Below are 14,137 nucleotides of genomic sequence, written 5' to 3' on the forward strand. Positions count from 1 at the left end.
ATGTGAGATTGAGTCCCACATTGGGCTCGCTGCTCGGCAAGGAGTCTGCTTCTCCCTCTCCATCTGCAACCTCCTCTCAGATTAAAAAAAAAAAAAAAAAAGAGGTGACACCTTGGGAACTGCATGGAAAGAGGAATAGGTGTGCTGGTACAGGGAACCACAAACATACCTGTAGCATGTAAGAGGCTGGAAGGAGAAGGATCTAGAAAAATAAGGTGAGTTCTCCTTAGTCAAGCCCTGGAGTAGAAGAGTATAACAATGGGGGCTCACCAACGGATTTCAACCAAGAGAGCAACATATCAGATCTGCGGTTTATGAGATATCCTTCTGGCAGCCTAGTGGAAGATGGACTGGAAGGGTAAAAGAACAAAAAAAGGGGTAGGAATAACTGGCCGTAGCAGCAACTGGGTACTGAGGAGCGGAAGGGGTGAGGGGGAGGCAAAGTCGAAGTCAAGAGAATGGCCTGGATGACTAAACAGATGGTCATGCCACCAAGTTGGGGATGGATGGAGAGTGGAGAAGAGATGATGAGTTGGCTGTAAAGTGCTGCCAGGACTTCCAGGTAGAAATTTCTAGTAGATAGACATACAGGCTGGAAGCTGAAAGGAAAGCCTATGGCAGGAGTCATGGGTACACATAGCTGACTTTACCTATATACCAAAGCAGGCTCGGGTTCTGCCACTTATTGTGTAATCTTGGGAAAATTACTTAAGCATACCAAGCCTCACTTTCCCTATTTATAACCTGAAGGAAACAAAACCTATCTTTTTAGGTCTGTTGTAAGGATCAGGAATAATTTGCATAAAGCATTTAAATATAGTGACAGGCATATCATAGGCATACAATAAAATAACAGCTCTTGTAAGAGGACAAAGGCTAGACCTCGCTAAGTCACCAATGCGTAAGGTGCTGGTAAAAGAGAAGCCACTCTGGGTGAGTGGGGAGAGGGGCGGGGAAAACAGGAAGAGTCGCCAAGGAGAACGATGGCACAGAAGCCAACAGAAAAAGGATCTCAGGGACAAAGAATGATCAAAACATGAAATGTCCGAGAAAGTAAGGAAGATGCGACTGAGGAAATCCTGGATCCAGCACTAGGAATCACTAATGGCTTAGCAAGTCTAGTTTTCATGGACTACTGGGGCCCCAGGTCTGGAAGAAAGTAAATAAATCGAAGGTTAACGGGAGGCAGACATGACAGACGGACAGCAGGAGCAAGAGTGGGCTTCTGAGCTGATGCCCATTTCCTTCCTTCTTTTCCTTCTTTCTTTTTTCTTTTTTTTGAGTAGGGTAGGTCCTGAGCACATTTGGAAGAAGGTAGGTCCTGGGAAAAAAGAGAAGCTGAGGACCTGAGAGGAATATAAAGAAGAGAATATTTAAAAAAGGCTGGTGGAGGGAAAAGCCTCAGATGGGAAGAGGCACAGGTAGCTTGAGAACTGAGAGGGACTGAGGTAAGGACAGGTATGTTCAAGGGCGTACAAGGTTTCTATAAAGGGCCAAGTGGTACATATTTAAGGCTTTGTGGGCCATGCAGACTCTGTTCCAACCACTCGACCCTGCTGCTACTACGTGAAAGTAGCCATAAACAATGTCTGAATGGACAAGCCAGGCTGTGCTCCAGAAAAACTTTATTTACGGACAGGGGGATTTGAATTTTATATAGTTTTCATATATCACGAAATACCATTCTCCTTCTGATTTAAAACAAATCATTTAAAAATGTAAAAACCATTCTACACACACAGGCATCCGGACAATTTGGCCCATGGGCCACAGTCTGCCAAACCCTAAAACCTGTGCGTGTGGGGAAAGGAGGAGCCCTAACTCCTCCCAGCTCCCCTCCCACTCCCTGGCTCATCTGTCCAACCCCCAACACAATCTTGCACAAGTGCCCGCTCATTTTCTGTTCGGCAGCCTTCCCGCTGCTACACAGGAGGTGCTCCAGCAACATTTGCTGAACTGAATGACTGACCTACCAGTCCAGTGTTCTCATGTCTCAGTGCCTAGGTCTGACGCCAATCGTTCCCAGATTTGTTCTATTTGTTCTAAAAAGAATACACATTCCCAGAATGTGTATTCTCCACATGCCACCTCTATGCTCAGATGCTAAAGTCCCTTTGCCTGATAGTCAAGTCACCCCTCCACAGGTCCTCTTCTGCTTTCCCACACATAACCCCACGTGACTCCACCATTAGCCCAGCAGGAGGCTCTATCTGAGCCTAGAAGCAACAGGACCCTCTATGAATCCCCACTCACTGCCTCTGCTCTCTCCCCGTTCTCTCTGCTGAAAAGGCCTGCTTCCTTCTCTGCTTTTCTGAGTCTCTCTCTCCCTTCCATTCAGGCCTCACTACCTCCAAGGTGCTCCAGGATCAACACACGTGGAAGTGACAGTGCCCCTCTCTGAATTCTAATCATATTAAACTACACCTCCCTTGTGGCACTTAGCCTGTATTATTAACTATTCTCTCATGCCTATATCCTAATTTCCCATCAAGACTGAAAACCTCTCTAGTTCTGCCAGGCAGAGATTTCAAAATAGTCACCGACCAGGAAGGAGAAGCTGCAATAAAGGAGTAGTGTGTCTCCATTGGAGCGCATCAACGATGGCGGCCAGTGAGAGCAGACTCTCATTCCTACGATAGACTGCACTGATCACTTTATAAGAGCTGTGCAATCAATCATTAACCACCCCTCCCTGTCTCCCTGCCCTGCTAACCCCTACTCCTGTCCAGGATTTCCACTTGGCCACCTCAAGCTTCCAATAAAAGTTCCTTCCTCAAGGAACTGCTGCTTGACATCATTACCTCTTTAGTTGCTGGGCACAGCAGTCGGTGGAGAACATGAGGCTCTAAATAACCACTTGTTGAGTTAAATGCAGGAATGGCTACTCGCGTGGTGGACTGCAGGCTCCATGAGAGCAGGGCCTTTATGGTGTTGGTCACAGCCTCAGGGGCTGGCCTTGTGGAGGAGTGGCACACATTCACATTTGTTGAATGAATGAAGGAATGATAACACAAACACAAACACAAACCAGCAAGACTTAATGCTGAGGAAAGTAGTGACAGAGAGTGACAAATGACAAAGGAAGGATGGTCAACTAGGTCAAATGTAGCAGAGATGACTACTGAAGCATTTTTTGGGTTCGCCTAACTCACTAGATCATAAGCGCCCCCCCCAGCAAGATTAGCTTCACTGGAGGAGTGGGACCAGAAGCCAAAATGTAACAGGCTGAACAGTTGGGGGAAAGCAAGGAACTAAAGACCATGAATATAACCACTCTTTCAAGGAACCTGGCTGAGGAGAGAGAGAGAGGGGAGAGAGTTGGGAGAGGACACAGACTGGGAAAGGTATTTGTGTTTCAAGGTTGGGGAGATGGGCCCACTGACAAAGCCAATGCCTGCTCCCTGCTAATGTGCTGAACAGACAAGTAATCTCTTACCCCATCAGGAGGGAGGCTATAAATGAAAGTCATTATTCTGGGTCTTTCAGAATCATTTTTAAATAGCACCAAATTTCACAAAAGGGAAAACTAAACCTCCTCAAACTGGATCGGAACAGGAAGTTGCAAAAAACATGTAAGTTTTCACGGTTACAGAGAAGAGGTATTGCAACATACGGTATATTTAAATACAAGTAAGGTTTATCATGCTTTCAAAAAATGTCGCAGGGATTATATTGTCCAGGGTTCTAAGCATACAGCAAAACCAGTCCATGCTCTCAAGCTCAATGTCAGAAGGAGAATCAAACAGAGAGACAAGACCAATATGGTATGAGAAGTTGGGCTGATAATGGATGTGAGAACAGAAGTACAGGGGGAAAGAATCTAACTTAGACATGGGGGCCACTGAGAAAGGTTTCTCAAAAGAAGTTATGCTCAAGCTGAATCTAAAGAAAGAGGTGACACATAATTCACCTTCAAAATTAACTAGCATTGTCTATAATATGGACCTAATGTCACTGACGATTCCACTGGATAATAAAGACTGCATTTCTTTAAAAGAGCTGAAGACTTGCCATTACCTTAACTTTCCTGTATGACCTCTAACACTTGTTGATTATTAAGCTAAAGAGCTGGGGGTGGGGGTGCACAGGGTAGGCTCACTGAGGACGGGGTCTAATGTTATAATGGGCAAGAAGCATGAGCTTTCAGAGAACTGATACTGCTTTACTCAGGTGTTCTGAGTAGTTCTAGAATATAGAAATATTTAACAAAGATGACTGCCTGGTTAAGTCAACAGAATCAGAGAAGGAAAGGTAAATGAGACAAGCAAAAATGAGAAAATTAAAAACTAGACTCCAAGAGACAAAAGCTTAAAAATTTTCAGAAAGATAAAAAGGCTGGGTTTCTGCTGGAGGAAAAAGAAATGAGAGATCTAGAGAACTAGATGTGACCCTCCTCACCAGCCCCATACTCGAGGAGTCTCTGGTCCTGAGCATCCAGTGCACAAACATTCTCACAAATCAACAACTGGCCTGGTCCTGATGGCTGCTGGAGCTGCCCATTCCTCCTCCCCAACCCTGGAGACTACCTACCCACCTCCCAGATACCAACTCTGTTCCCAGGCTGTCACTGATCTCATTTCTTCTACTGTACAATGTGCAACCACAGAGCTCAAAGTGGAAATTTTTTTTTTTTAAGATTTTATTTATTTGACAGACAGAGATCACAAGTAGGCAGAGAGGAGGAAGCAGGCTCCCTGCTGAGCAGAGAGCCCAAAGCAAGGCTTGATCCCAGGACCCTGGAATCATGACCCGAGCCAAAGGCAGAGGCTTTAACCCACTGAGCCACCGAGGCACCCCTCAAAGTGGAAATTCAAGAGCTTTGACTGACCTCATTTCTTCAACAGGCCTCCCATTGCCTACCACCAGAGCTGGAGTCACACAATACTTCCCACACCTCAGCCTTTTACACTCGCAGAACTAATGCCTTCCTGCTGCCCCGTTTCAGGGCTAACAGGCTTCGGTGGCTCAGTCTCCCCTCTGTCCTTACAAAGGTGGTGTGTTATGTTAGAGCAGCACAGGCTCTGGCATCCAGAACATCCTCGGTTCAAACCTCATGTCTTATCACCTGCTACACTAAGCGTGTCTTCTTCATCTGTAAAATGAGGGCTATGGTACCTATTTCATAAATTCTTATGAAGATCACATACAAGCCATGCTGAAGCCCCTGCGCAGGCGGTCCGCGGATGCTGGCTGTCTGGCCCTCTCACCACAGCCGGCATATCTGGAGTCCTCGATCCTCAGCTCTAGGGGCCCTCAGCTTATAAAACAAGTAAGTCATGGGGATGCAGCACACAGCAGGATGACTGCAGGTAATGGTATCATACGGTGCCACCTGAAAGCTGCTGAGAGAACAGTTCTTAAAAGTTCTCACCGAGGGGCGCCTGGGTGGCTCAGAGGTTTAAGCCTCTGCCTTCAGCTCAGGTCATGGTCTCAGGGTCTTGGGATCAAGCCCCACATCGAGGTCTCTGCTCAGTGGGGAGCCTGCTTCTCCTCTCTCTCTGCCTGCCTCTCTGCTTACTTGTGATCTCTCTCTCTCTGTCAAATAAATAAATAAATAAATATTTTTTTAAAAAAAGGTTCTCACCGTAAAAAAAAAAACTGCAACTATGTGTGGTGACAAGACTTACTGTGGGGATCATTTCAGTGTGCACAAATACTGAATCACTATGTTGTATATCTGAAACTAATAAAATGTTACATGTCAATTATCTCGCAATTACAAAGGTGGCGGAATACCTGTGGCAAGGGCTGGTGCACACAGAACCCCACAGAAGGACTACAAACTTCTGATTATAAACAGAGGTTCACATTCCACAGCGATATTAATACAACAGCTCAGCTAATCAGAGGTTACTGGGAATTCTGCAGGCTGTCTCCTTGTTTTCAGAAAAAAAAATGCTTCCCAAAGAGTTCCTAACAAAGGCCATTTTAACCTCTTCTTAAACAGGAGATTACCTGTGAACCTCCTTTAAGAACCCGTGGGCCCATGAGGAACAGAGAGTAAATGAGCATTCACTGAACCACCACGGTGAACCAGACACTGGGCTCAATGTTTTATGCACATACTGCTGTATATTTATATATGAATAAATCTCATCTAATCTTCACAAAATGCAACTGGGATATTTTTATTTCAATTTTACAAAAGAGGAAACAGAGCAGCTTGCCCAATGCCACACAGAATAAAGCAGAGCAAAGATGGAACCTAAGTCTAAATTATCCCTTTGCACATCACAGAAGAAATAATTTCAAGAATAGGCTTGATTTTCAAATGAGAAAAACATTAAAATTCAGGCTTTTTCTCCAATGTCCTACACTACCAAAATGTTAGCAATAACCAAGAGGTACAGCTTATATAAAATGTCAATTTGAGACCTGTTTATTCCTGAAGCACCATGCTATAAAACCAGTATGTACACAAAACCACTCTGTCCCTCTTCCAGGCCAGGGGGCTTCAATGACGCAAGTGCCCACGGCTATGGAGAGCTACCACCACACATACAGACTTGCAGGGAAGTGCAGAGATGGCTTCTCCCCATGGTAAATGGAAAATGCTTCCTGCCCCGGGTTCCTACATCCCTCCCCCCCAACCCTGCACATAACAGCCTCTGGCAGTCTCCCTGCTAGAGTCCCAGCCCTTCAGGGCAGGAACTATTTCTCTGTCCTTCCTGATCAAAAGTAGGGACTCCATATGTAAAAGCTTGTGGAAAGAGTGAATGGCTCCTTAACACCAAAATTTCAAGCAGCAACAGTCCCAGTTCTGAATGGCAGTTCTGTGGGAGTTCAGAATGGAGCCTAGGAAGAAATGTAATCACAGTATGCGAAGACTAAAAGCAAGTAGCTCCCCTCTGGGAGAGTCAGCAATATCCAGGTTTGTCAGAGTGGATCCTTCCACTGCCTGAGGGGCTGATAGGGAACTAGGTCTCCCAAAGTAAAGGGCGATTGCAAAACACCACAGTCAAAATTCTCCCTTTATTCTTATACTTAAAATTTGTCACACTAAAGAGGAAAAAACCCCACAAAACTCCTCTTGGAGTGTCCCTGACTAATATAGCAAGCAGCCTAATTCACAAAACATCTCTGTAACTGGGCTTCTTGGTAGAAAAAAAAAAGATATTCTTTTCCAGTCAACACACCGGAATACTTTGGCACCTCGTGAAGAAATAACTGGTACGGGGTTCCTGGCTTTCTTCATACTTCCTGGCCAGCTATCGAGCAGAAAAGTGGCAGGGTCAGCTAGCCACAGGGGTACATTATGTTTACCAGTATGGTTCGTACAGAGGTGGATGAACAGGTAACTGGAGAGTCCTGGCAGGTTCTCGCAAAGGGAGGGATGCAAGAAAGTTTGGGAAATCATGGGCTACCTGAACCAGCGAAAGGAAACACAGCTGCTCAGAAACCCAGAGCAGGGCATTAAAGGAGCAACCCCCTTTAGAATGCTGACTTGTGTAGAATGACATATTTTGATCGGAAACTTCTCAAAGATACCCGCAGGTGGATGGTGGTTAAGACAAGTATGAGAAGAAGACACAAGAAATTAGAGTCAGAATGACCAGTGGGCCTGTGGAAGGAGGAGAAGACAGTATCTGCAGCCGAGTTCTGGTTGGTTTATTTTTACGCAAGACAAGCAAAAGGGGAAAAGTGAAGTAACAGGTAAGCCAACTACACACTACAGGAAACAAAAGAACAATCCAGGGTAAACAGGAAAATCAGGCTAAAATCTGACTCAGAAAATAAGCTGCTTGGGAAGCCAAGAAGACTAGTTATCAAATAATCTGATTTCTCAAGAGTAACACCTGGACATGGAGATGGAAGGAAAACACCGGGTTTTAAAAAAGGGGAAAAGAGGAGGTACAGAAATCATGAGAAGTATTATCAAGCAGTCATAAACATTGCCCTCTTTAGGCCAATTAAAAGGATTTAAGTGCCTCCCCACCCCCACCCCCACCACTGTTGAAGCAAAAGCTAAGGTAAGATGGTGCCTCAGGAAGGCAAGTCTCCTGAAGGCCTGGTCATTCAGTAACATTTTCAAAGACTAAAAGCCACTGATGCGGCGCCCTCCATCTCCAACAAACTCTGTATCAACTGATTTTTTTAAAGTTTCTAGACTCTTCCATGTAGGTTTCACAAAAAGACTGGAACAATATGGTGGGATGAAAGTACAGCAAGCTAAATCCATAGTAGATTGAACAAAGTGTTCATGGTATCCTTCACCTTATCTACTCAACATGATGTTCAAGACCTAAAGCCATCAATGGATGGTAAACCAGTCTTGCAAGTACAGTCCCCAAACTATGACGGTTCAACCACACAGTGGTGAGGAAGCAATACACATCCAGGGGAAACTGTACTTCAGATTGTGAATCTGGATTCCTCCCAGTCTAGCAGTATGAGGCAGGGTACTTTCTGCGGGGCACTAGCAGTGAGCTGTGGTTCCCTGTCAGTCCCATCATCATGAGGGTAAACAACCAATATACTTCTAGCCATTCTGTACCAATACAGCCATTGTTTGTCACTTTCAGTACAGTATTCAATCAATTACATAAGCGGGTCAACACTGTATTACAAAATTGGCCATGTTAGAGGACTCTGCCCAACTACAGGCTAATGTAAGAGTTCTAAGCACGCTTCAGGTAGGCTAGGCTAAGCTATGAGAGCAACAGGTTAGGTGTCTACAACACACTTTCCATGATATTTTCAACTGCTGATTGGTTTATTGAAACATAACCAAACCATGAGTCAAGGAAGATCTGGAGCCCGGAGTGAGAAAGTAACAGCTCATATAAGTGATTGCATAATATCATTCCCTCCCTACCATCTCCTCCTTTCCTGCCTAGATCAGCATTTCCCAAAATGCGTTCCACAAAAATACCGACCCTGGAAATGACACCTGAAAATGGTTTCCCAAGTTCAAAGTACTTGGAGAAGTCCGCATTTCCTTCCTTCACAGTTATTAACACACCAAAAGCTCTGAGAAATTCTGTAATAAGCCTCTATCTCGATTTAACTTAATGTTTCCCAAACATTTGTTCTCAAAGACTTTCACATAGTAATCATTAACTGAGGATGGCTTCAAGTTTAGGCTCTAAGCCATGTTCACATATTCTGTGCTAAAGAAATGATTCAATCCCCCTTGAGTTGCTACTACCTCATCACTCTTCCTCCAAATACCATAGTAAAACATACACACACACACACACACACACACACACACACACACGACACTTCCTGCCTCCGGTTTCCTCACCACCCACTCACTTCTCCATCACTGGAAATCTGGCTTCAGCCCCCAGTGCTCTACAGAAAGTCTTCTCATGGTGCGAGAGAGCAGAACCAATGGCTTCTGTCAATCCCTCTGCAGGGTCACAGAGGAACAGTCCCATTCCCTGAGAGTCTTCCCTCGCCTTCCACAACACTGTATTCCAATTCTACCCATCTCTTTGACTACGTGATCTTTGGTTCCTCTTTATCTTTTTAGCCTTTACATTTGCAGACCAACTCTGACTCCTCCCTTGAGTAAACCGCCCATGCATGGATTGAACCCTTTGGGAATCCTGACCTAGTTTTCAACTTCAGATCCACATTTTCAATGGGCTTCTCAACCTGTTCACTTTACTTTTCCTCAAGGACTATACATTCACTATACTCCAAAGAAGCTCATCAGTCGCCCACCAAACTTCCTCCTCTTCCTGATTCCTCTCATGATCTCACTATTTCCAGATGGTGAGGCGAGCAGTGGAGTCTGCCACTTTCTCCTCAGCCTGACATGGCAGTCGAATGGCCTCTGTTCATGCACCTACCACGGTTTACTCTAGCTACTCAACATCCAAGTCTTGAAGCTCCAACAATCCTCTGTGTGGCCCCTGAGCTAAGACAGAGAAGAAACCCGACATACTTGGAAAAATGGATGAATCCACTGAATCGTACCCAATTCATGGCTCATTCTTCAAACGCCAATAATATATAAAGTTATCTTGCAGTTCAACAAAAGCTCTGGATTCTTTTCACTTACAAGACCATTATCCTTCATCACACCCAAATGAAACTCTATTCTAAACTACAACTACCTCCTAACTGGGCAATCAAGCTACCACTGCTACAAGAGTAGTATTTCATAAGGTGCTACTCTAACCACATCACTCCTTAGCTCGGACACATTCAATGGTTTCCCACTATTTCCAGAACACAGTCCAAACCCCTTAGCATGTTATCACTGCCTCACATATCTGGATCTCTGCTACCCTTCCATCCTTATTTTCAATACTCCCTAAGCCCTGTGTTCTAGTCCAGGAGTAGGCGCACTCCAGCCAGTGGGTCAACTCTAGCCCACTGCCTGTTTTGTAAATGAAGTTTTATTGGAAAACACCCAATCAACATTTTGAGCCAGATCATTCTTGGTGGCAGGAGGCTGTCCTGTACATTGCTGAATGTTTAATAGGATCACTGGCCTCCACCCACTGGATTCCAGTAGCACTTCCCCAGTGTGACGACCAAAAATGGCTCCACACATTATTAAATGTCTTTTGGGGAACAAAAATGCCCTCAGTTAAGAACCACTATTCTAGGGACGCCTGGGTGGCTCAGTTGGTTAAGTAAGCAGCTGCCTTCGGCTCAGGTCATGATCCCAGCGTCCTGGGATCGAGTCCCATATCGGGCTCCTTGCTCCGCAGGGAGCCTGCTTCTCCGTCTGACTCTGCCTGCCTCTCTGTCTGCCTGTGCTCGCTCTCGCTCGCTCTGACAAATAAATAAAATCTTTAAAAAAAAAAAAAAAAAAAAAGAACCACTATTCTAGAGATTTCCAAGTACAAGCTAAGAGTAAGTATGATGTCACTGCTAATAAAATACAAACTATACTGCAACTGTAGGAGAGTGTCCAGATTAGGAGGTAAGAATCACACAGTATTCAGTGCTGGTTGCCTCACATTTGGGAGAATGTGCTCAACGGTGAATTTTAAGAAGCCTTTGGATAACTAGAATTCACATAAGCCAAGGTGACCAGACTGAGGAGAAACTAGTGAAGAATGTCACAGAGGAATATTTAAGTAAATCAAGGCGATCAGCCTGTACAAGACAGGATAAAGAGAAAGCCATGATCTTTAAATATCTGTTATCCTGTCACAGGAAGGTTTAACTTGCTGTAGTTCGGGAAGGTAGAACCGGTGGGCAGCGGCTGCAGGAAAGCAGGTTTTTGGCTCTATACAAGTAAAAGCTTTCTAACAATCAGAGCTGGCCAACAAATGCAGGAGGCTGAGTGGTGAAACATCGTGCTCTCGTCATTCTGCAAGTGTTCAAGCAAAGCCTGGATGAACTCATGGCAGAGATGCTGTAGAGAAATTCCTGCCTGAGGTGGGAGGTAGGACGAGATGGTTTCTCTCAGGCTGCTTCCAACTCTGAGATTCTATGGCTAGCAGTGGAAAAGCCATATGGCACAAATAATAAAATTCTCCAATTCCAAGACCTTAATTACAGCATAAGAGAAAAATACTTTGCTCAATGATTTACCCTATGTCTGTCTGGTAACATCTTACATTGAGTCCCTGACGCTGCGACTACCAGTTATCTGTTTTTTTCTAATGGACTTGTAATCAGTTCCTAAATAATGTCTATCACTACCTTTAAACCGTATCTTTCATTCTGCTAATGATCACCACACCGGTACAATTTGTACAAGGCTTTATAGTTTTCCAACCATCGTGACATACATTGCCTTACTCACTGTTGCTAAGTACGAGCATGAACACTTATTTTAGATAACCTACTCTCATTTACTGTCTCTTGCCTGAATTTCTTACGGAAGACAGCGAGGCCTTATTATTCATCAAATATTCACTATGAAAATAAAGCATACTCTAGGCAGATACTCATCTCCAAAACAAACCATTTATCCACACCCCAGAAATAAGCCAAATCTAGTTATTTCAGCATCAAAAACATGGACTTACCTCAGTGAGATTTCTATTTTATTTATGATCTGGGAAGGAAAATTTGAAACATTGTAATTTAGCTTTCCCAAATTTCAATGTGGCCATACAAACTAAAAAGTTCCAGAAAGCAATCAGAACAAAACATGAAGCACATGTGTTGCTGACAAGTAAAGCCACTGCAGGTCCTCATTCCGGGGACTCCTTTATTCCCCAGCTAAAACTGCCAACACAAGTTGGGTAAGAACTTTTCTCCAAACCTAAACTGGGCCCTCACCCACTGTTTTACTTACTTCTTTACGTTTCGTTTCTGGACATTCCGACTGCAGAGTGAGAGTTGCACCTTCGATATTTCTTGGCATGGGCGTGGAACCAGGGTTTATTGTTAAATGAATCTGATCTGGTGAGATAATGTGTTGCACATAACCCTGGGACATTGCTTCATGATCTATTAGGTGAAAGCCCTCTTCACCCCCTACTAGAAAAGGCAAGTGTTCTCCACACTGTCCATCGTCATCTTCATCCTCCAAAGTGCCAGGGTCCTGCTCAATGAGAACAGTTGTCCTATCATAAACAGTTCCAGATGAGGAAGGCACCAGTCCGTTTTTGTCCACAAACCTGAGCATCTTGTCATCGGGGGTCAGCTCATCTTCCTCTGCTTCAAAATAGATGATGTTGTCGTCTGGACTGTGTTCCCCCATGGTTCAAACGTGCTCAGCCCAATTGTGAGAAATGGAAAGATAATGACTTGTCTGCAATAGGACAAAGCCAGAGTTAGAGTCAAACCCAGGGAACTCCTCAGCAACCACAAGACTCATTTTTCCTCTCACGTGAAGAACAGGTCAAAGTAAATGAAAATCATCTTCCCTGGGAATAATTTTTTTTTTTTAATTTAACTTTGAAAGCATCAAGTCATTTTAAAGGATAAGCAATGCCTTAAAACAAAACAAAACACTGAAGAAGTAAGTAGCAGTTCTTAAGACCCTCCAAATCTGCCTTACTACCAAACAATTCCTGAAGGGGATAAACGGCATACCACTTCAAGGCTGAGTTGTTTTAAGTCTTAAAGTAAGAAACTCCAGTCACATATCCTTCAGATTAGACCCTGGGGCAGTGCAGTCTATTGCAGAAGTAGAATTTTGGAGGCAGGATCATCTACCCACAAATCCCAGCTTTGCCACTTACTACTTGAGTAACTTTTCTGTGTCCCATTTTTCTTATAAGTAAGGTGGAACTGCTAGTTACTTCTCGCAAAGTTATTACGCAGAGTGAAAGAGATAATGTATGTTAAGGCACGATGTCTGATTATTATAGGGAAAACAAGTGTGAATTCATTCCCTCCTTCCTAGAACAGATGTTTCAGCTTCTGGGTAGGAGGGCAGATCCCTAGTCAGGCATATTCAATGAAGATCATTTTATCTGTTAACCTTCTAAAACAATGTGGTATCCACTAGAACCTATGCCTGTATAGTGTGCTCTCTGCAGTGAGGGAATGGTGAATCTTATTTTCGTTTCTATTGCCCCTAGCACAATACAATGACACTAAGAGTTCAGGAGATGTCAGCTAAATGAATTAAAGACCTGCAGATATACTCTCTTGGGAAGACACACTCTCTTGGAAAGATACATTTTCTGAAGCTTTCCTGTTCTGGATTAGTTCTCTTTCCTTTAGCTGCAAACATACAGGTTTTGGCAGGCAGAACAGAACTGAAAAATAATAATCAGCACATCACTTTTAGTGTTCAGTCTGGCTTTGCACTTTTTCTCTTCTGCCCTGAGTTAGAAAGTTAACCTTTACGTAGTGGGGCGGCGAGACAGAGAGGTATTTAGCAGAGACAGGCCAAGGGATCAGATCTGGGAGGAACCAGCCCGACCCCTTGCTCTGGCTTACGCAACCCGGTAGATGCACATTTCGCTGCATCTGAGGAGAGATAAGAGCACCGGAGGCCCCACAGGGCTTCCCTGGCACCATCAGCGGCTAAGCGGAGACCAACTGTCCGGAACAAACAAGACCAGGAGGTCTGAGGGTGGCATACGAGGAGTACAAACGGAGCACCCTTGAGAGAAGGCTGGGCAAAGGAAACTGACTGGTACAGCCCCCAAACGGGGCTACACAGAAAAATCTGAAGACAGGCTGGGGGTCTCCAAGCCGGGCGAAGAGGGGCAGGGTCCGGGTCTCCATGGAAACAGGGAAGGGGGGCTGGATACCCATCCCT

At 44.5% G+C, this 14,137-nt stretch overlaps 1 protein-coding gene across 1 annotated transcript in view; it reads right to left on the reverse strand.

Annotated features, from left to right (window-relative positions):
- MTF1 (metal regulatory transcription factor 1) overlaps positions 1–14,137 on the reverse strand; it is a 41,933-nt gene that overhangs the window by 27,569 nt on the left and 227 nt on the right. Inside the window, 1 exon segment of the mRNA XM_004740747.3 lies at positions 12,215–12,673. Coding sequence (XP_004740804.2) covers positions 12,215–12,622 — 408 coding nt within the window. The 5' untranslated portion in view covers positions 12,623–12,673.

Source organism: Mustela putorius, unplaced genomic scaffold (genome assembly GCF_011764305.1).
Source record: "Mustela putorius furo isolate JIRA1106 unplaced genomic scaffold, ASM1176430v1.1 tig00003853_pilon_pilon_pilon, whole genome shotgun sequence".
In the NCBI taxonomy this organism is placed as follows: Eukaryota; Metazoa; Chordata; class Mammalia; order Carnivora; family Mustelidae; genus Mustela; species Mustela putorius.